This window comes from Emys orbicularis, chromosome 3, assembly GCF_028017835.1.
Source record: "Emys orbicularis isolate rEmyOrb1 chromosome 3, rEmyOrb1.hap1, whole genome shotgun sequence".
Classification (NCBI taxonomy): domain Eukaryota; kingdom Metazoa; phylum Chordata; order Testudines; family Emydidae; genus Emys; species Emys orbicularis.
Window position 1 is genome coordinate 195,781,221 of NC_088685.1, and position 14,010 is coordinate 195,795,230.

The 14,010-nt window shown below is 40.7% G+C and overlaps 1 protein-coding gene across 1 annotated transcript in view; it reads right to left on the reverse strand.

Moving 5' to 3' along the window:
* USP34 (ubiquitin specific peptidase 34) overlaps positions 1-14,010 on the reverse strand; it is a 278,527-nt gene that overhangs the window by 27,001 nt on the left and 237,516 nt on the right. The window contains exons 66-69 of the mRNA XM_065400557.1: positions 12,459-12,563; positions 11,507-11,654; positions 9,622-10,256; positions 173-330 (exon numbers count right to left, since the gene is read on the reverse strand). Coding sequence (XP_065256629.1) covers positions 173-330; positions 9,622-10,256; positions 11,507-11,654; positions 12,459-12,563 — 1,046 coding nt within the window. The remainder of the gene's footprint in view (positions 1-172; positions 331-9,621; positions 10,257-11,506; positions 11,655-12,458; positions 12,564-14,010) is intronic.

The following is a 14,010-nucleotide window of genomic DNA, read 5'->3' on the forward strand; positions in this document are numbered from 1 at the left end:
AAAGACAGTATCAAGATTTATAAAGACAATATCATAGATTTTTTCAAAAAGTGTATATAATAAAGTAAGCTATACTGAAGAATAATCTATGATATTTCAAATTCTAAAAAGTGCATTTTTTTTTTACTGAAAAGAATTAAGCTGCCTCACTAACATTTCAGTACTGTAATACCTTATTAAAGTAGTCCAACAAGACCGTCCATCTAAGCAGCGCAGATAACAGCTTATGGTTGTTTTCTTAAATTGCTTTATGTCTTCTATCTCCTCTTCTCTCATATCTGGCCTCTGAGCTACAAACAGCTGCATGAGGTTAAACAGCTCTTCTACTGCCTAAAACGAACAAAATAAACATTAGGTTAAGGTAATCTTTCTTAATTAATAAATTATGGCTTATATTCTCCTCTTCATGACTGTGCATTATTTCTATTAAGCAATACATTGAAGTGACATATATGTGAGAATCTAGAAGACATTTTTATATATTTTAGAGAAGGGGAAAAATCAGAAAAATACACAGCATTGATATTCTTTAAATATTACCTTATTAAAAAAATAAGAGTACTTAAACATAAATACAGCTTCAAAAGTTGTATATATTCCTACAATTTTCTATCTAGAGTGCTGTCTCTGTTCACCCCTTATTGTTTTCTTTGTGGAGTGAGAGAGATATCAGTTAATGATATTCACCATATTACATATTTTCAGAATAAACTGAATTGGCATAAGGTGTTTTAAAAAGAATATTCTCATATTGCAAGGACATTGAGATGTCCCTTTATATCAGCAGATATCTTGGGATATCTTGATGCTTACCATCAATGCAGATTACTGCTACAATTGCACAAATACATAACATTGAGAAATCCTTATCCATGTGACCACAAAGTTCTTGGGCTTTTCTAGAGCAACAGAAGGTCAATTTCTGTAGCAAAGTAAGTAAATTATCTGGCAGTTATGATATATAGCTATTTTTAACTCTGCACTGCCAGAATCCACTTTCAAGATGCAGAAAACTATTTGGGCTAAATCCTACCCAAGTCCCCTATGCCTGGAAGGCCCTAAACACAGCAGAACCACCATGGTTCCTTGGGGGCAGGTTGCAGAGAGGCTTCAGAGGATAAATTCCTGAATGCAGCAGGACCCTCTTCAAGCCATCCAGAGAAAGGGCTTGATCAATGAGTCTCAAATTATGTAGATACACTGGACAAAACCTCCAGCAGTACAGTACATGGGAAGTAATAGTGTTCTCTGTACTTGTTGGGGATGGCTCCTCTCTACCGCTACAGAGGTCCTCCGTGTAAGATACATTTGTTCAATTTTCACATAGGAGTCCCTGATTTGTCTCAATATTTTCAATGGATTTGTTCATACTCAGTTACACATGAGACCCTATGATTTATGATGTGTGTTGTGATTTGCCATTGCAAATACTGACAGGAAAGGACGGACTAAATACTGGGAGGAAGCATTTGCTTTGGCTTTGATGGAATTTAATATGTTATTTGCACCAGCACACAGAGTTACCTTTTCAAAAATATCTGAAGTGGTAAATGTGTTTGTGAGACAAGTATGATAAACAGAACTCCAAGATGTAAGGAGAGGTTATTCATCTTATGCAGTAACTGGAGTTCTCCTAGATGTATGTCCCTTCAGGTACACATGAGTCCGATGTGCCTCTGATTAGAGATTTTTGGTAGCAGTGCCCGTTCGGCCTGTGTACATGCTCCAGACATCCTCATGCCCCGTACTAAGGATATAGAGAGCTGCTCAAGTGAACCACCTTCAGTTCCTTTTCTACTGTGAAGTCCTGAGAGATAAAACTCCAAAGCAGAGGGGAAGGAGGGAGGGTAGTGGAGAACCCAGAATGGTACACACCTCAAAGAACTGTAGTTACTGCACAAGGTCAGTAACCTCTCCTTCTTCGAGTAGTGTCCCTCCTATGAGTACTCCACTTCAGGTAACTCCCAATCAGTATCTTCAGAAGGGAGAGGGGGCTTCGGATTAGTAGTAAAACTGAGACAGAACCGCATTGTCAACCACAGTATCTGATCTGGAAGCATGAACCAATGTTTGGAGAATATATGTACAGAGGTCCAGGTTTCAGCTTTGCAAATGTCAGCAACTGAAATATTTTCCAGTAATGCTATTGAGGTAGGGATCTTGTATAATGGCCAAGTACCATAAGAAGGTTGGACTTTGGCAGCCTTATAACTATAACCAAACCATAACCAAGCCTCATCCACCTTGAGTCTCTCTGAGTGGAGATTGTCGATCCTTTGGATCTGTCCACAAATTAAACAAAGAGTCTGGAAGATTTTCTAAATGGTTTGGTTCTGTCCACATAGAAGGCTAGTGCCATTCTGACATCCAAGGTATGCAGACTAGCTTCTTCCAGAGTCTACTGTGGCTTCAGGAAAATAACTGGAAGATGAATAACCTTGTTAAAATGGAATTCAGATGATACTTTGGGTAGAGACTTTAGGTGTAGCTGTAATGAAACTTTTCCCTTGAAAACTACTGTAAAGGGAGAATCTGCCATGAAAGCCCCTATTTCTCTGACTGCGAGCAAAAGTAACGGCCATAAGAAGGCTGTCTTCATGGACAGGTGAAGTAGAGAACAGGTAACCAGTGGTCCAAAGGGAGGTTTCCTGAAGCAATTAAGGACCAGATTGAAATCCCACAGATGTGGGCTGTGTAACCTGTGGTAAAGATTCGTCAACCCTTATTGTTATGGGATGGGCAAACACTGGAAATCCCTCTACAGACAAATAAAAGGTTCCGATAGTCACCAAGTTGACCACTATGGAACTCATGGAAAGCCATGACTTTTTTTAATTCCAAAAGTTACTTGAGAGCTGAAGAGAGGGAAGAATGAGTAGGTGAAGACTGCCTGCAGATGCACCAGTGGTGGAATCTCAAACTTTTGAAGCTAACTGAATAAGAGTGAAATGGAGGAGGTAAGGGTACCAGATTTCTCTCGGTGAGGTCAGTACCACTAAAATGACTCAGGCTTTGTCTTGTTTAATCTTGTTCAACACTCTGAGGTTAAATGATAAAAGAGGATATGCATACAGAAGGTCCTTCATTCATGGAACCAAGAAGACATTCCCTAGAGACTGAACCCTCCTCTCGAACAGAATTTCTTACATTTCCTGTTGATGGTAACAGAGAGGTCCACTTCTGGAAACCCCCAGGTCAGGAAGATAATTTGAGAATTTAAGAGTCTAGCTCCGATTTATAATCCTGGGAGAAGTATCTGCTAAAATTGTTTGCTGTGGTGTTTTGTATGCCTGGAAGATAGGAGGCCAAGATAAGAATGTGGTTGGCTATACACCAATTCCACAGTTTTACTGCTTTGGCACAAAGAGAGGGAGATCACTATAGCCTTTTATTTTTATTTAAAGTTAATTTAGTGATGTTGTATTACATCACTGTGGATTTTACTCTGGCAGCTACAGTCTCAAGTTCAAAAGAGTTACCTCTGCCCATTGTTTCAAATCTAGAGTTCATAGGAACACATGATGGCCAAGGAAAGTAGCATATACAGCCACAAGAGCAAGGTCTAATATCTTTTATCAGTTTTATTAAAGTTACCAGCACAGTTATGAATATCACAGCATATATAAATCCTAAATATATCCATGCACAAATTATACCTACAGTCATACTCACATCCTCCTAGATAGTTTAGGGTCTGATGAGTCTCTCATGGATTGATCATCAGTAGAGGGATGGTTTCTGCTAGAGTTTCCCATAGGGAGCTCAATTTTCCCAATCTGGGCACCCTCTTTTTATAATGTAATTTTGCCTATACCTACATTCTGCGCATGTACACGAAAATGTCAACCCTCTTTTTCTTTATTGATCTGGTGTCCCCAAGAAACTTGAGGTACCCCGTTTCCTATAGGTTGTGTATAGTTCCTTTTATTCTCATTAGCATTGACGCACAACCTGTACTCTGTGGTTAGGGCACATGTTAGAGAGAAATGTGCCTTTAGAGCATTTTTGTGATCTAAACTTAATCTTCCAGCTAATTTTTTACAATGTTACCCCAAGGTACATCTTTTCCTGTAATCTTATGGCATTGGGTTATTCTTCGGTCACTTATGTATGTCAGCATTTTTAAACTCTAAAGCCTAAAAAAGCTAAGCTAAAATCTGACAGACCTCAGCCTATAGGTCATGAGTTTCAGCCATCCTTACTTAGATACCTCATCCATAATTATCCCTTCTAACTACTGATCTATCTTATACGTCTATAATTCTACAATTTAAACTCTATTTAGCATACCAGGATTATGACATGACATGTTAGTTAATCATAATATCACAGAATAAATGAACAATAAACTAAAATAATTGGCTACATCTCATCCTGCCCTGAAATCTAAATGATGTAGAACACAGGCTATGTTGTGTGTCATGACTTTGATAGATTTGCCCTTGTATAATGGAAGGCAACGGATGCATTCCTCACTGCTCTGAGTTCCAGTAGGTTAACATGTAGAAGACACTACTGGACAGACCATTTGCTGTGAACAGTACGTGTCCTTAGGTGTACTCCTGCTTCCAGGAGGCATGCATCTGATGTTATAGTGGTGGTTGGGTGAAAGGGACTCTTGCACAAACTTTGTAGGAGTCTTCCACCAGAGTGAGTACAATACTTGGTGACGGACAATCATTAGCTTGTCTAGACTGTGTTTGTTTGGAATATAGACCATTCTGAGCCATCCCTGGAAGTAGCGAATGGTGCATTGCCAAGCTGCCATATGTCCTAGCAATTGAAGACAACTTCTTGCTAATCTCTGGGGGTTTATTGGGACCTTGGAAAAGAGGTTTGTTAGAGTCATAAACCTGTCCATGGGAAGGTAAGCTCTGGCTGTCACTGCATCCAGAGACATCCTTATGAAGTCTATCTGCTGTACTGGGATCAAAATGGACTTTTCAATGTTGAGTTGAAGTTGTATCACTGCAGAACAGGAACATTGTACTGCAGAGAGCTTGGTTGTGCAACCAGCCCTTGAGCAGACAATTGTTGAGGCAGGGGAAGACAATTATTCCAAGTGAATGTAGGTGAGTAGCTACTACTGTACTGCCATGATCTTTAAGAAAACTCTCGAGGCAAAGGAGAGGCTGAAGGGAAGCTCTCGGTACTGGAAATGGTCCTGGCTGACTGTAAAATGAAGGTATCTCTTGGAAGACCAGTGAAATGCGATGCAAAGATATGCATCCTTAAGGTTGAGGGCTGCAAACTAACCCCTAGAATCTAATGCTGAAATTATAGCTGCAAGAGTCACCATCCTGAATTTCTGTGATCTCACAAAGGTGCTTAGGAGTCTGAGATCTAATATGGTCTCCATCCCGGATTCTTTTTGGGGACCAGAAAATACTTGGAATAGAATCCCTTCCTCCTGTGCTGGATTGGGACCACTTATATGGCCCCCATGCTTGGAAGGGAAATGTCTCAGTAAACGATTGTGAGATGTGCTCCTGAAAAGGAGCAGGGAAGGGAGGTGGGTAGGGGAATGTAGATCAAACAAAAGGAGTAATCCGATGTTATGGCTTTCAAAACACATCTGTTGGATGTAATCTGTTCCCCACGCAGTTCAGAAATATGAGAGATGGTCTCCAAAGGAAGAGATGTTGGAGGAATGGTGTAGCTGCATAGTCCTCAGGTGGGGACATTCTAGACCCTTGACCAAACCATCAAAATTGATGCTTGCAAAAAGTGTACGTCTGGGTGATGGAATCAGTTCCTTAGGTGGCTCAGAAGGCCAATGGTATGCAAAGAACTGAGCCAGATGAGCTCTCGGTGCCATTTTTGTTCTGCTAAATTTTCTTTTGTTTGCAGATGCATATATGGAGAGGAACCTAAGAGTGGCCCTGGAATCTTTCAAGGTATGGAGAGATTCTTTGGTGGACTCAAAGAGGAGTGTAAGTCCGGCAAAAGGAAGGTCTTCAACAGTATTTTGGACTTCCCTAGGAAACTCAGACAGCTGTAGCCAAGATGCTCTAGAAATGACGACTGTAGTGGAGATGGAATATGCCGCAGCATCAGTTGTGTCTATGGAAGCCTGCAATAGGGTTCTTTCTAGGAGCTGACTTTGGCTATGATGGCCTTGAACTGGCCACTATATTCTGCAGGGAGATATTCAACAAAATTATTGCATTTTTCATGGCGTGGTTATATTTTGCCATCTGGGTTTGGTAATTTGCAATCTGAAATTGCAGGGTCATTGAAGAATAGCTCTTAAGACCAAATAGGTCAAGTTGCTTTTGGTTTTTATCATAGGGCATCTACTTTGTGTGATTTGTCTCCCATGCTAGCTGACAGCGGCCACAACTAAAGAATTTGCTGCAGGGTGGGAAAACAAAAATTCCGATTTTTCCATTGGGATGTAATTCATTTAAGAGCCTGTTTGTACACATGTGGTGTGGCGGCATGAGTTTGCCAGATGGTCTTTGCAGGATCCAGTAAGACTTCCTTCACTGGTAGAGTCAGGCGACTGACAGCTGTTGTATGCAAAATGTTCAACAGTTTGTTGTGACTCCTGGACCGCCTCTAACAGAATCTGTAATGAGTCAGCAATGCATTTAACAGGTTTCTGAAACTGTTTAAAATGGTCAGCAAGAGAAGGAAGGGGCATTATCTCCTCATCTTGTGACGATGATGAAATATTAAGTCTTCAGTGTCACTTCCTTGTCCACTCTAGCCTCTTGCTCCTTGAAAGACTTCTTCTGAGGTTGGGGCTGCTGAGGAAGGACTGATGGAGCAAGACAATGTCTCTCTCAATGATCTCCTGGAGAGGATTTAGGTCTTGAGAACTGCTAGTGATAGGCAGCTCATGGATCCCAGTATGGCCAATGAGGTGGACCATAAGGCAAAAGAGGGGGCACCTGATGTTGGCCATGCCAGTGAGAAGGGACACAAAATTGTTTTTCCCTTGGAATTTCCCTCTCAGTGAAGGCGGTCGGGAAAATGTCCCTTTGATGATGGACAGGAGATCCCTGTACTGAAATCTGGGAGTCAGAGGAATCACTCTCAACATAGTCCCAGGGCAGGGCAGACAGTGAAGGTGAAGATGGCTGTCTGTCCTGTGCAGTAGGTACTAGAGAACTAGAAGGTACTGGGTAAAGATAAGGGACCAGGTGACCCAGATGATCTTGGTATTGATAGTTGTCAGTACCCATTAACAGTAGAGACTTTGTATGAAAACAAACAACTCCCTGGAGTATCTAAATTCCTGTAGCACTGGATGTATGGAAGAAGAGGTAATATGAGGCTCTATCATGGCCAGAGTTGGTACCAAGAGCTGACTGCTTCAGCAGTCCCATTTTAGAAAATGGTGTCGATGATGACTATTTCAGCAGTACATGTTAAATAGATGATGACAGTACTGAGGATGTTGATGATTCTTTGGTGTCAGTAACAGAACCAGTACCCCAGAAGTTGTAGGTAGTGCTGATCTCCAAGAGGCAGAGTGCTTGGAGTTTCTGCTAAAGCTAAAGCTTAGACAGTACCCGAGTCGGTTTTGGTAACAATGTATGTCTGGCACTGTGTTTTTTCAAAGCACTGAAAGTCTTCAAAGAGCTCCTGGTACTGGAGCAGCCTGGAGCCTCAACAGTATTCCCTCAGGGACCTGAGGTCTCCCAAGTAGTCAGTCTCTGAGGTGAACAGCTTCCCTTTGATGAAGAGTCTCTGTTAGGAGATCTAGCTCTTCTAGTTCGGAGCCTCATCAGTACTCTGCATACTCTTCTCCTGTGAAGATCTTGGTGACTGGGATATAGGGGTTGATGGAGCACTAAGTGTACTCAGAGGCTGATGTACAGGGGGTTTTCTGAGCCTGGATCCGAAGCCAGTTGCAGGGTTTGCTCCACCATAATCTTCCCTTTTTTGTGATCTACTTTTAAAAGAAATGCAGATCTTTCAAGTGCAAGGTATGTGGTGTCTCAGTCATTAACTAGGGTGAGTTTCTGGCAGGAGAGGCAGCATTTGAATCCCAGGGATCTTGGCATACCTTGCCAACAACAACCCCCAAGACTGCCCATCAGGTGGGAGGGGAAGGGGTATTAACAAAAAAGGAACCCCTTAAATCCAAAGAGGTATAAAACTAAGTCAACTAAACTAATGTCAAATTAACACTAAAAATGTAAGGTTAAGCTATAAACTAAACTTGAAGCAGGCACACTAGATGCTCCATCTCAGCTTGTAGGGCTGTTGAGAAGGAACTAAGTGAAGTTCTCCTGCACAGTTCTATATATCCTCAGTATGGGGTACAAGGATGTCTATAGTGCATATGCAGGCCAAATAGGCACTGCTATCGAAAATCTCCAAAGATGCATGGGGTGCACTTGCACTTGAAATGGAGCACCATCAGGGATACTATTGAAGAATCACCTGTGGTTACCCTCATCTTTAGTATGCTTTTAGGAAATCTACTGATCCCACAGTGCTCCATCTCATGGTGGGAATGGAAATTTCTTAGATAGCATCACTGTAACAGAGATAAGGGCAGCTGAATTTTATTCCATCTTCGGAAATAAAATGTGGTCATTGGGTACCTGCTTGTTAACACAGCCCTCAGCTGGCCAGGGCTTGAGAACTCCTGAATAAGATGGACCAGGATAAACTGTTCATTTCAACCAGAAACCTTCCATATGACTGATCACACAGTTTCATCCCCATTTACAGTACAGCTCTACTCTGAAAAGTAACTGTGTGCCAGATAAACTGGTGCCAAATAAACTAAGTTGCTCATAAACAACTTTTTAAATCATTATGTACATTAACCTGCAAGAAGACATTGTAAAAAAAAAAAAAAAAAAAAAAGGGGGTGGGGGGTGGGGTGGGGTGGGAGGGATAGCTCAGTGGTTTGAGCATTGGCCTGCTAAACCCAGGGTTGTGAGTTGTGATCCTTGAGAGGATCACTTAGGGATCTGGGGCAAAAATCTGTCTGGGGATTGGCCCTGCTTTGAGCAGGGGGTTGGACTAGATGACCTCCTGAGGTCCCTTCCAACACTGATATTCTATGATTCTATTCTAATTATTTTACAGGGGAAAATAAGTTGCGGACAACATTCTTTCTTAAGGCAAGATATTATAATGGTCAATGTAGCAACAATTTCTAAGAGGTACATAGACTTTACAATAACAGAACAAGTAACTACCCATTGTTTGCACAGGACACAACGGGCCAAATTCTGGCACTGCTCCAGCAGCTCAAAGCAGGTGGAAAACTAGTTTAAGAGATTTCCTTGGTATAGTTAGCTTTACACCATACCACTTCCTGGCCTCACCAAAAAAGTTGCTCTTAACTGTTCCTCATGACCAGATCAGTGTACAGAAGCTCCAGGATCAGTGGGAAGCACAAAGGTTCCTTAGAGACACCTTTTCATTCCCAAGCTGCTTTGCTGCAGAAGAACTGGTGCTCAGGGGCTCGCCCTATAAGCTTTATGGTTATTCATAACAGGAACTCAAGACTTAATATTTTTGCTTTTAGGTATGTAAAGTTGAGCTTTTGTCTAGTTCAAAGTATTTTTTATAAAAATATATAGTCAAGCAATAACTGAGGCGGCATTTAGAACAAATGTCAAAATATCTATTCAGAATGAATGTACTTACTCCTGGGTATTGACTGGCATGTGGTGTGAGATTCTTAAAGGCCCACTGGATATTCTGATGAGAAGCCAGCTGTCTTGTGAATGCAGGTGACTGTTCGCAGCATAACCGCAGAATGCCATAATAGGCAGGCAGCATCCCACGGTTAAAGAGCACCACATCCTGATCATCATGGTCTGCTAGGATGTAATTGAAGGCAATGTTCTTTGTCACCACAGGATTCTGTACAATAAGGCGTACATTCTCTGGGCAGTCAACACATACGTTATACCAAAAAGAGAGCAAAGCCTGTTTATTGTGGTTGGTGGCTATAGCTGGCTCAGAAAGTTTAGGCTGGAAAAGGTTCCACAAGTCCATGAAATAAGTGGAAAACATAAGTTTCTCAGTTTTTGAGATTAAACAGTAAGTCATGAAACTAAAGTAGGGCACCAGTTTAGTAGTGCCGTGAACAGCAGCATCAACATACAGTTTTGCTCTTGAAAGCAGGCCAAGAAGTACATTGTAGACTTGATGAAGAACTACTGTAGTATCTGGACTGAGAGGCAGGTCACGTGTAGGGATATGCAAGGATCGAGTTGATCGGAACATCTGACGGAATGAATTGCTTGGAATAAGTGACACCAAAAGGTAGGCTGCAGCTTCAAAATAAAACAAAAAACAAATCTGTCAAATCTTTGAACAGGACATACAGATTAATATTTATATGAGTATTCCATTTATAGTACTTTTCACTAGTGGATCAAAAAGCACTTTACAAAGTTGGGGAGTAAAAGGGATAGCAAATCCCACTCCTACCCAGAATGCAACTATTTGGTGAAAATTCTAAGGGTAAACTCCTGGACTACCCCTTCCCCTGAAGCCTCTCCCATGTGATATTTGGACCATATTAATTTAACTATGTCAGACACAGAAAATGTAAATGTATCATCATTCAGGTTAATAAATCAAATTATGTTTTTCATCAAGTAAAGATAACATTTATTGATGAGATACAGTAGGTATCAACCAAGTTAAAGTTAGTTTTACTGAAGGTAATTATCTCAAGGTGAGTAATCTGTGGATAACAAATAGGCACAATAGCAAGAAAATTCCATTTTCACTTGTAGCAAGAAAACATTATATATAATAAGTAGGGCCCTACCAAATTCATGGTCCATTTTGGTCAATTTCATGATCATAGGATTTTAAAAATAATAACTTTCATGATTTCAGCTATTTAAATCTGAAATTTCACAGTGTTGTAATTGTAGGGCTCCTGACCCAAAAAGGAGTTTTGAGGGGGTTGCAAGGTTATTATAGGGGGGTTGTGGTACTGCTACCCTTACTTCTGCACTGCTGCTGGCGGCAGCACTGCCTTCCAAGCTGAGCAGCTGGAGAGTGGCGGCTCTTGGCCAGGAGCCCAGTTTGGAAGGCAGAGCCTCCACCAGCAGCAGCGCAGAAGTAAAGATGGCATGGTATAGTATTGCCACCCTTACGTCTGTGCTGCTGCCTGCAGAGCTGGGCCCTCAGTCAGCAGCTACCTCTGTCCGGCCACCCAGCTCTGAAGGCAGCAGCGCAGAAATAATGGTGGCATGGTTTGGCCAACAGCCACCGCTCTCCAGCTACCCAGCTCTGAAGTCAGTGCAGAAGTAAGGGTGGCGCAATACCATGACCCTCCTAAAATAACCTTGTGCTCCCCCCTTTCCCCCCTGCAACTCCCTTTTGAGGCAGGAATCCCAATTTGAGAAACAGTGGTCTCCCCTGTGAAATCTATGTAGTATAGGGTAAAAGCACACAAAAGACCAGATTTCACAGCCCATGAAACGTTTTTCATGCCGTGAATTTGGTAGGGCCCTAATAACAACTTATAACCTGAAGAGCCAATGTCTTTAACTTATATAAAACTTACAAGTTCTCACTCTAGGATAATTGTGTGCCAAAAGAAAACGTTCAACCCAGTTCTCCATATTTTGCAGCACCCAACTGTGGGCTAGTTTATTTCGAGGTGTCTGCACTGCCAGCCAATCCAAGCACTGAGATGGATTGTATTCAATCACCTAGAAGAAAAGAGGAAAACAGCAGCAAATAAAATACAGTATATTTTATAGTATTTATTGTATCAAAACCAACTAAGAATTAGTAAGATAATGGGTCAATGAAATCACAGTCAATGGGTTTTGTGTTCCTAAATCACTTATGCACTTTTGAAAATCCCATCCACTATTATTAGATCCAGCAAATAAACTCTATTTACATCTTACAGTATTGTTTTAAAATGTTTACAAATTTAGGGGGGTACTTTCAAGGCTGCTACTTAACCAACCTTGAGAGTAATCCCATTTATAAAAATATTTTCTTTTTGTACTTTTTGCCAAGATGACGCATATCACCTCTCATCCTTCAAAGATTTCAAAGTGGGACATCTGCCAGTGTGACAGCTGCCATGATGACCAATACCAGGGATTGAACTGATTACGTCTAGAGCTGAAGGCACAGTTTATGTTGAAGAGAAAGGCTCTCAATGCCTGCACCCTCTTCCCCTTCAACATCTTAAAATGTACTTCTCCCACAAGGCCTATTATCTTGAAGTGACAGGGTGACAGAGTCTCCTTATTTGTTTATAAAATGCCTAACACACTATGGGCATTATAAAAACAGACAAATTATTTCAGTGTTATGGGCTATCAGCTTATCACTGTTTCTTTGAATGAGAAGTGATTACTAAATTATAACTTCAAACTGACACGGTGGAAAAGGAAGGATAACAATGAACACTCCCTTTAAAACACTGTCAGTATTTTAGCAGAAAAAAGTGATCAAGGACAAAAAGAATCCAATATGATTTGTTCTACATACTGTACCTCCCATATCCTCTGCAGGATGTAAGAAGCAAAGGGTGGCATTCCTGGAGGACCGCCAGCAAACTCCATTAGCATGGTCAGCAATTTGAAAAAAGGATTGGCTGCCTGTAATGCAAAAAGATACATATATACATTTTGATCACTTTTAGTCAAGTGATACACTTCTGTAAATATATACTTCTGTAAATATTTCTTATGTTAAACCAAATACTTGCATAAAAAAACTTTGAAAACAGACCAGATATCAGAACAATTTTAATAATCTTTGACCTATGTCTAGCTGTAACCTGTGAAACATTCATACATATATAGTAGGACTAAGGCTTATATCCTTTGTATGCTGCAATAAATAAAATGCAACAAGTAATGATCATACTAGGGCAAGGGTAATCAATAGGTAGACCGCAGGCCAAATCCAGACCCCCAAATGCTTTTGAACGGACCCTGAAATCTTTTTATTTACTTATTATCATTATTGTTGTTATATTTTAATTATTTTCTCTGGCGTTTGGACCTTGACTATACACCTTGGCCAAGAAATTTGGACTTTGACAAAAAATAATTGACTACCCCTGCACTAGGGATCTCAGTACTGTAGCAGTATTCGCCAGGAGTGGATACCGTGATCTCACACACTTGACAGCTTGGACATTCCTCTCAGTAGAGGGCAGTGGTACACTTGCATAGTGTTGGAGGACAGACAAATATAGCACATTATTATATAGATGGTATCACTCTCACTGTAAAATTATCATCTTAATTTATTTGCCTGAAGGGTAACATTTTCAAATATGTCTGTCTCAGGAACCCGAAACCTTGAAAATTTTACCCAAAACCAATCAATCATTTGGTCATTCAGGGTTCAAACTGATTACTAGCTTAGAGTTACCTTTGAAACTACCCAACCATTTGTAACCTATCATATTGGCTCTAATTTTACATATTTTTTTAAAGTTTGCTAAGACTAAACTAAATACTGGGTTTTAGGTTTTTTTTTACAATTTACTCTTCATCAGTGACAAAATGCTACTGGGGTGAAGGGAAAAAAGCATTAAAATTTAGTGGATGTCAGCCTACGTGTAGGGAAGTGGATTTGTCACCATCTGATATTGCCTCTTCTAACACACAAAGCAAAGTTGTCATGAGATTGGTTTAAGCATGTGCTTCAAGCATGTGCTTCTTTTCCAAGCATGATCAGGTCTCCTTCCTTTGCCATGCCCCTATTTTTCTCTTTACTTTTTTCTGACAGTAGCAAATGAAGATGGCCTTTTCTGGGCATACGCTTCCCATTTTGCACATCTTTACCATGTGGAATGCACACAGAGCTCTCAATATGCTTGTTTTTTAGAGCAGAGATTTATTTCACCTAACATTTGTGTGCATCTAACTGCAGAACTTTGCCCAAAGACTTGCACAATCACAGGATAATCTGTTCTCTCCACTTATCTTAGTCCACAGACATTTCTATTTATCAGATAATTTCTCTTAACTCTTTATGTGAAGAATCTGAAAAGTGCTATTTGGTTTTGAGCAAAGTGATTATCTGGAATTA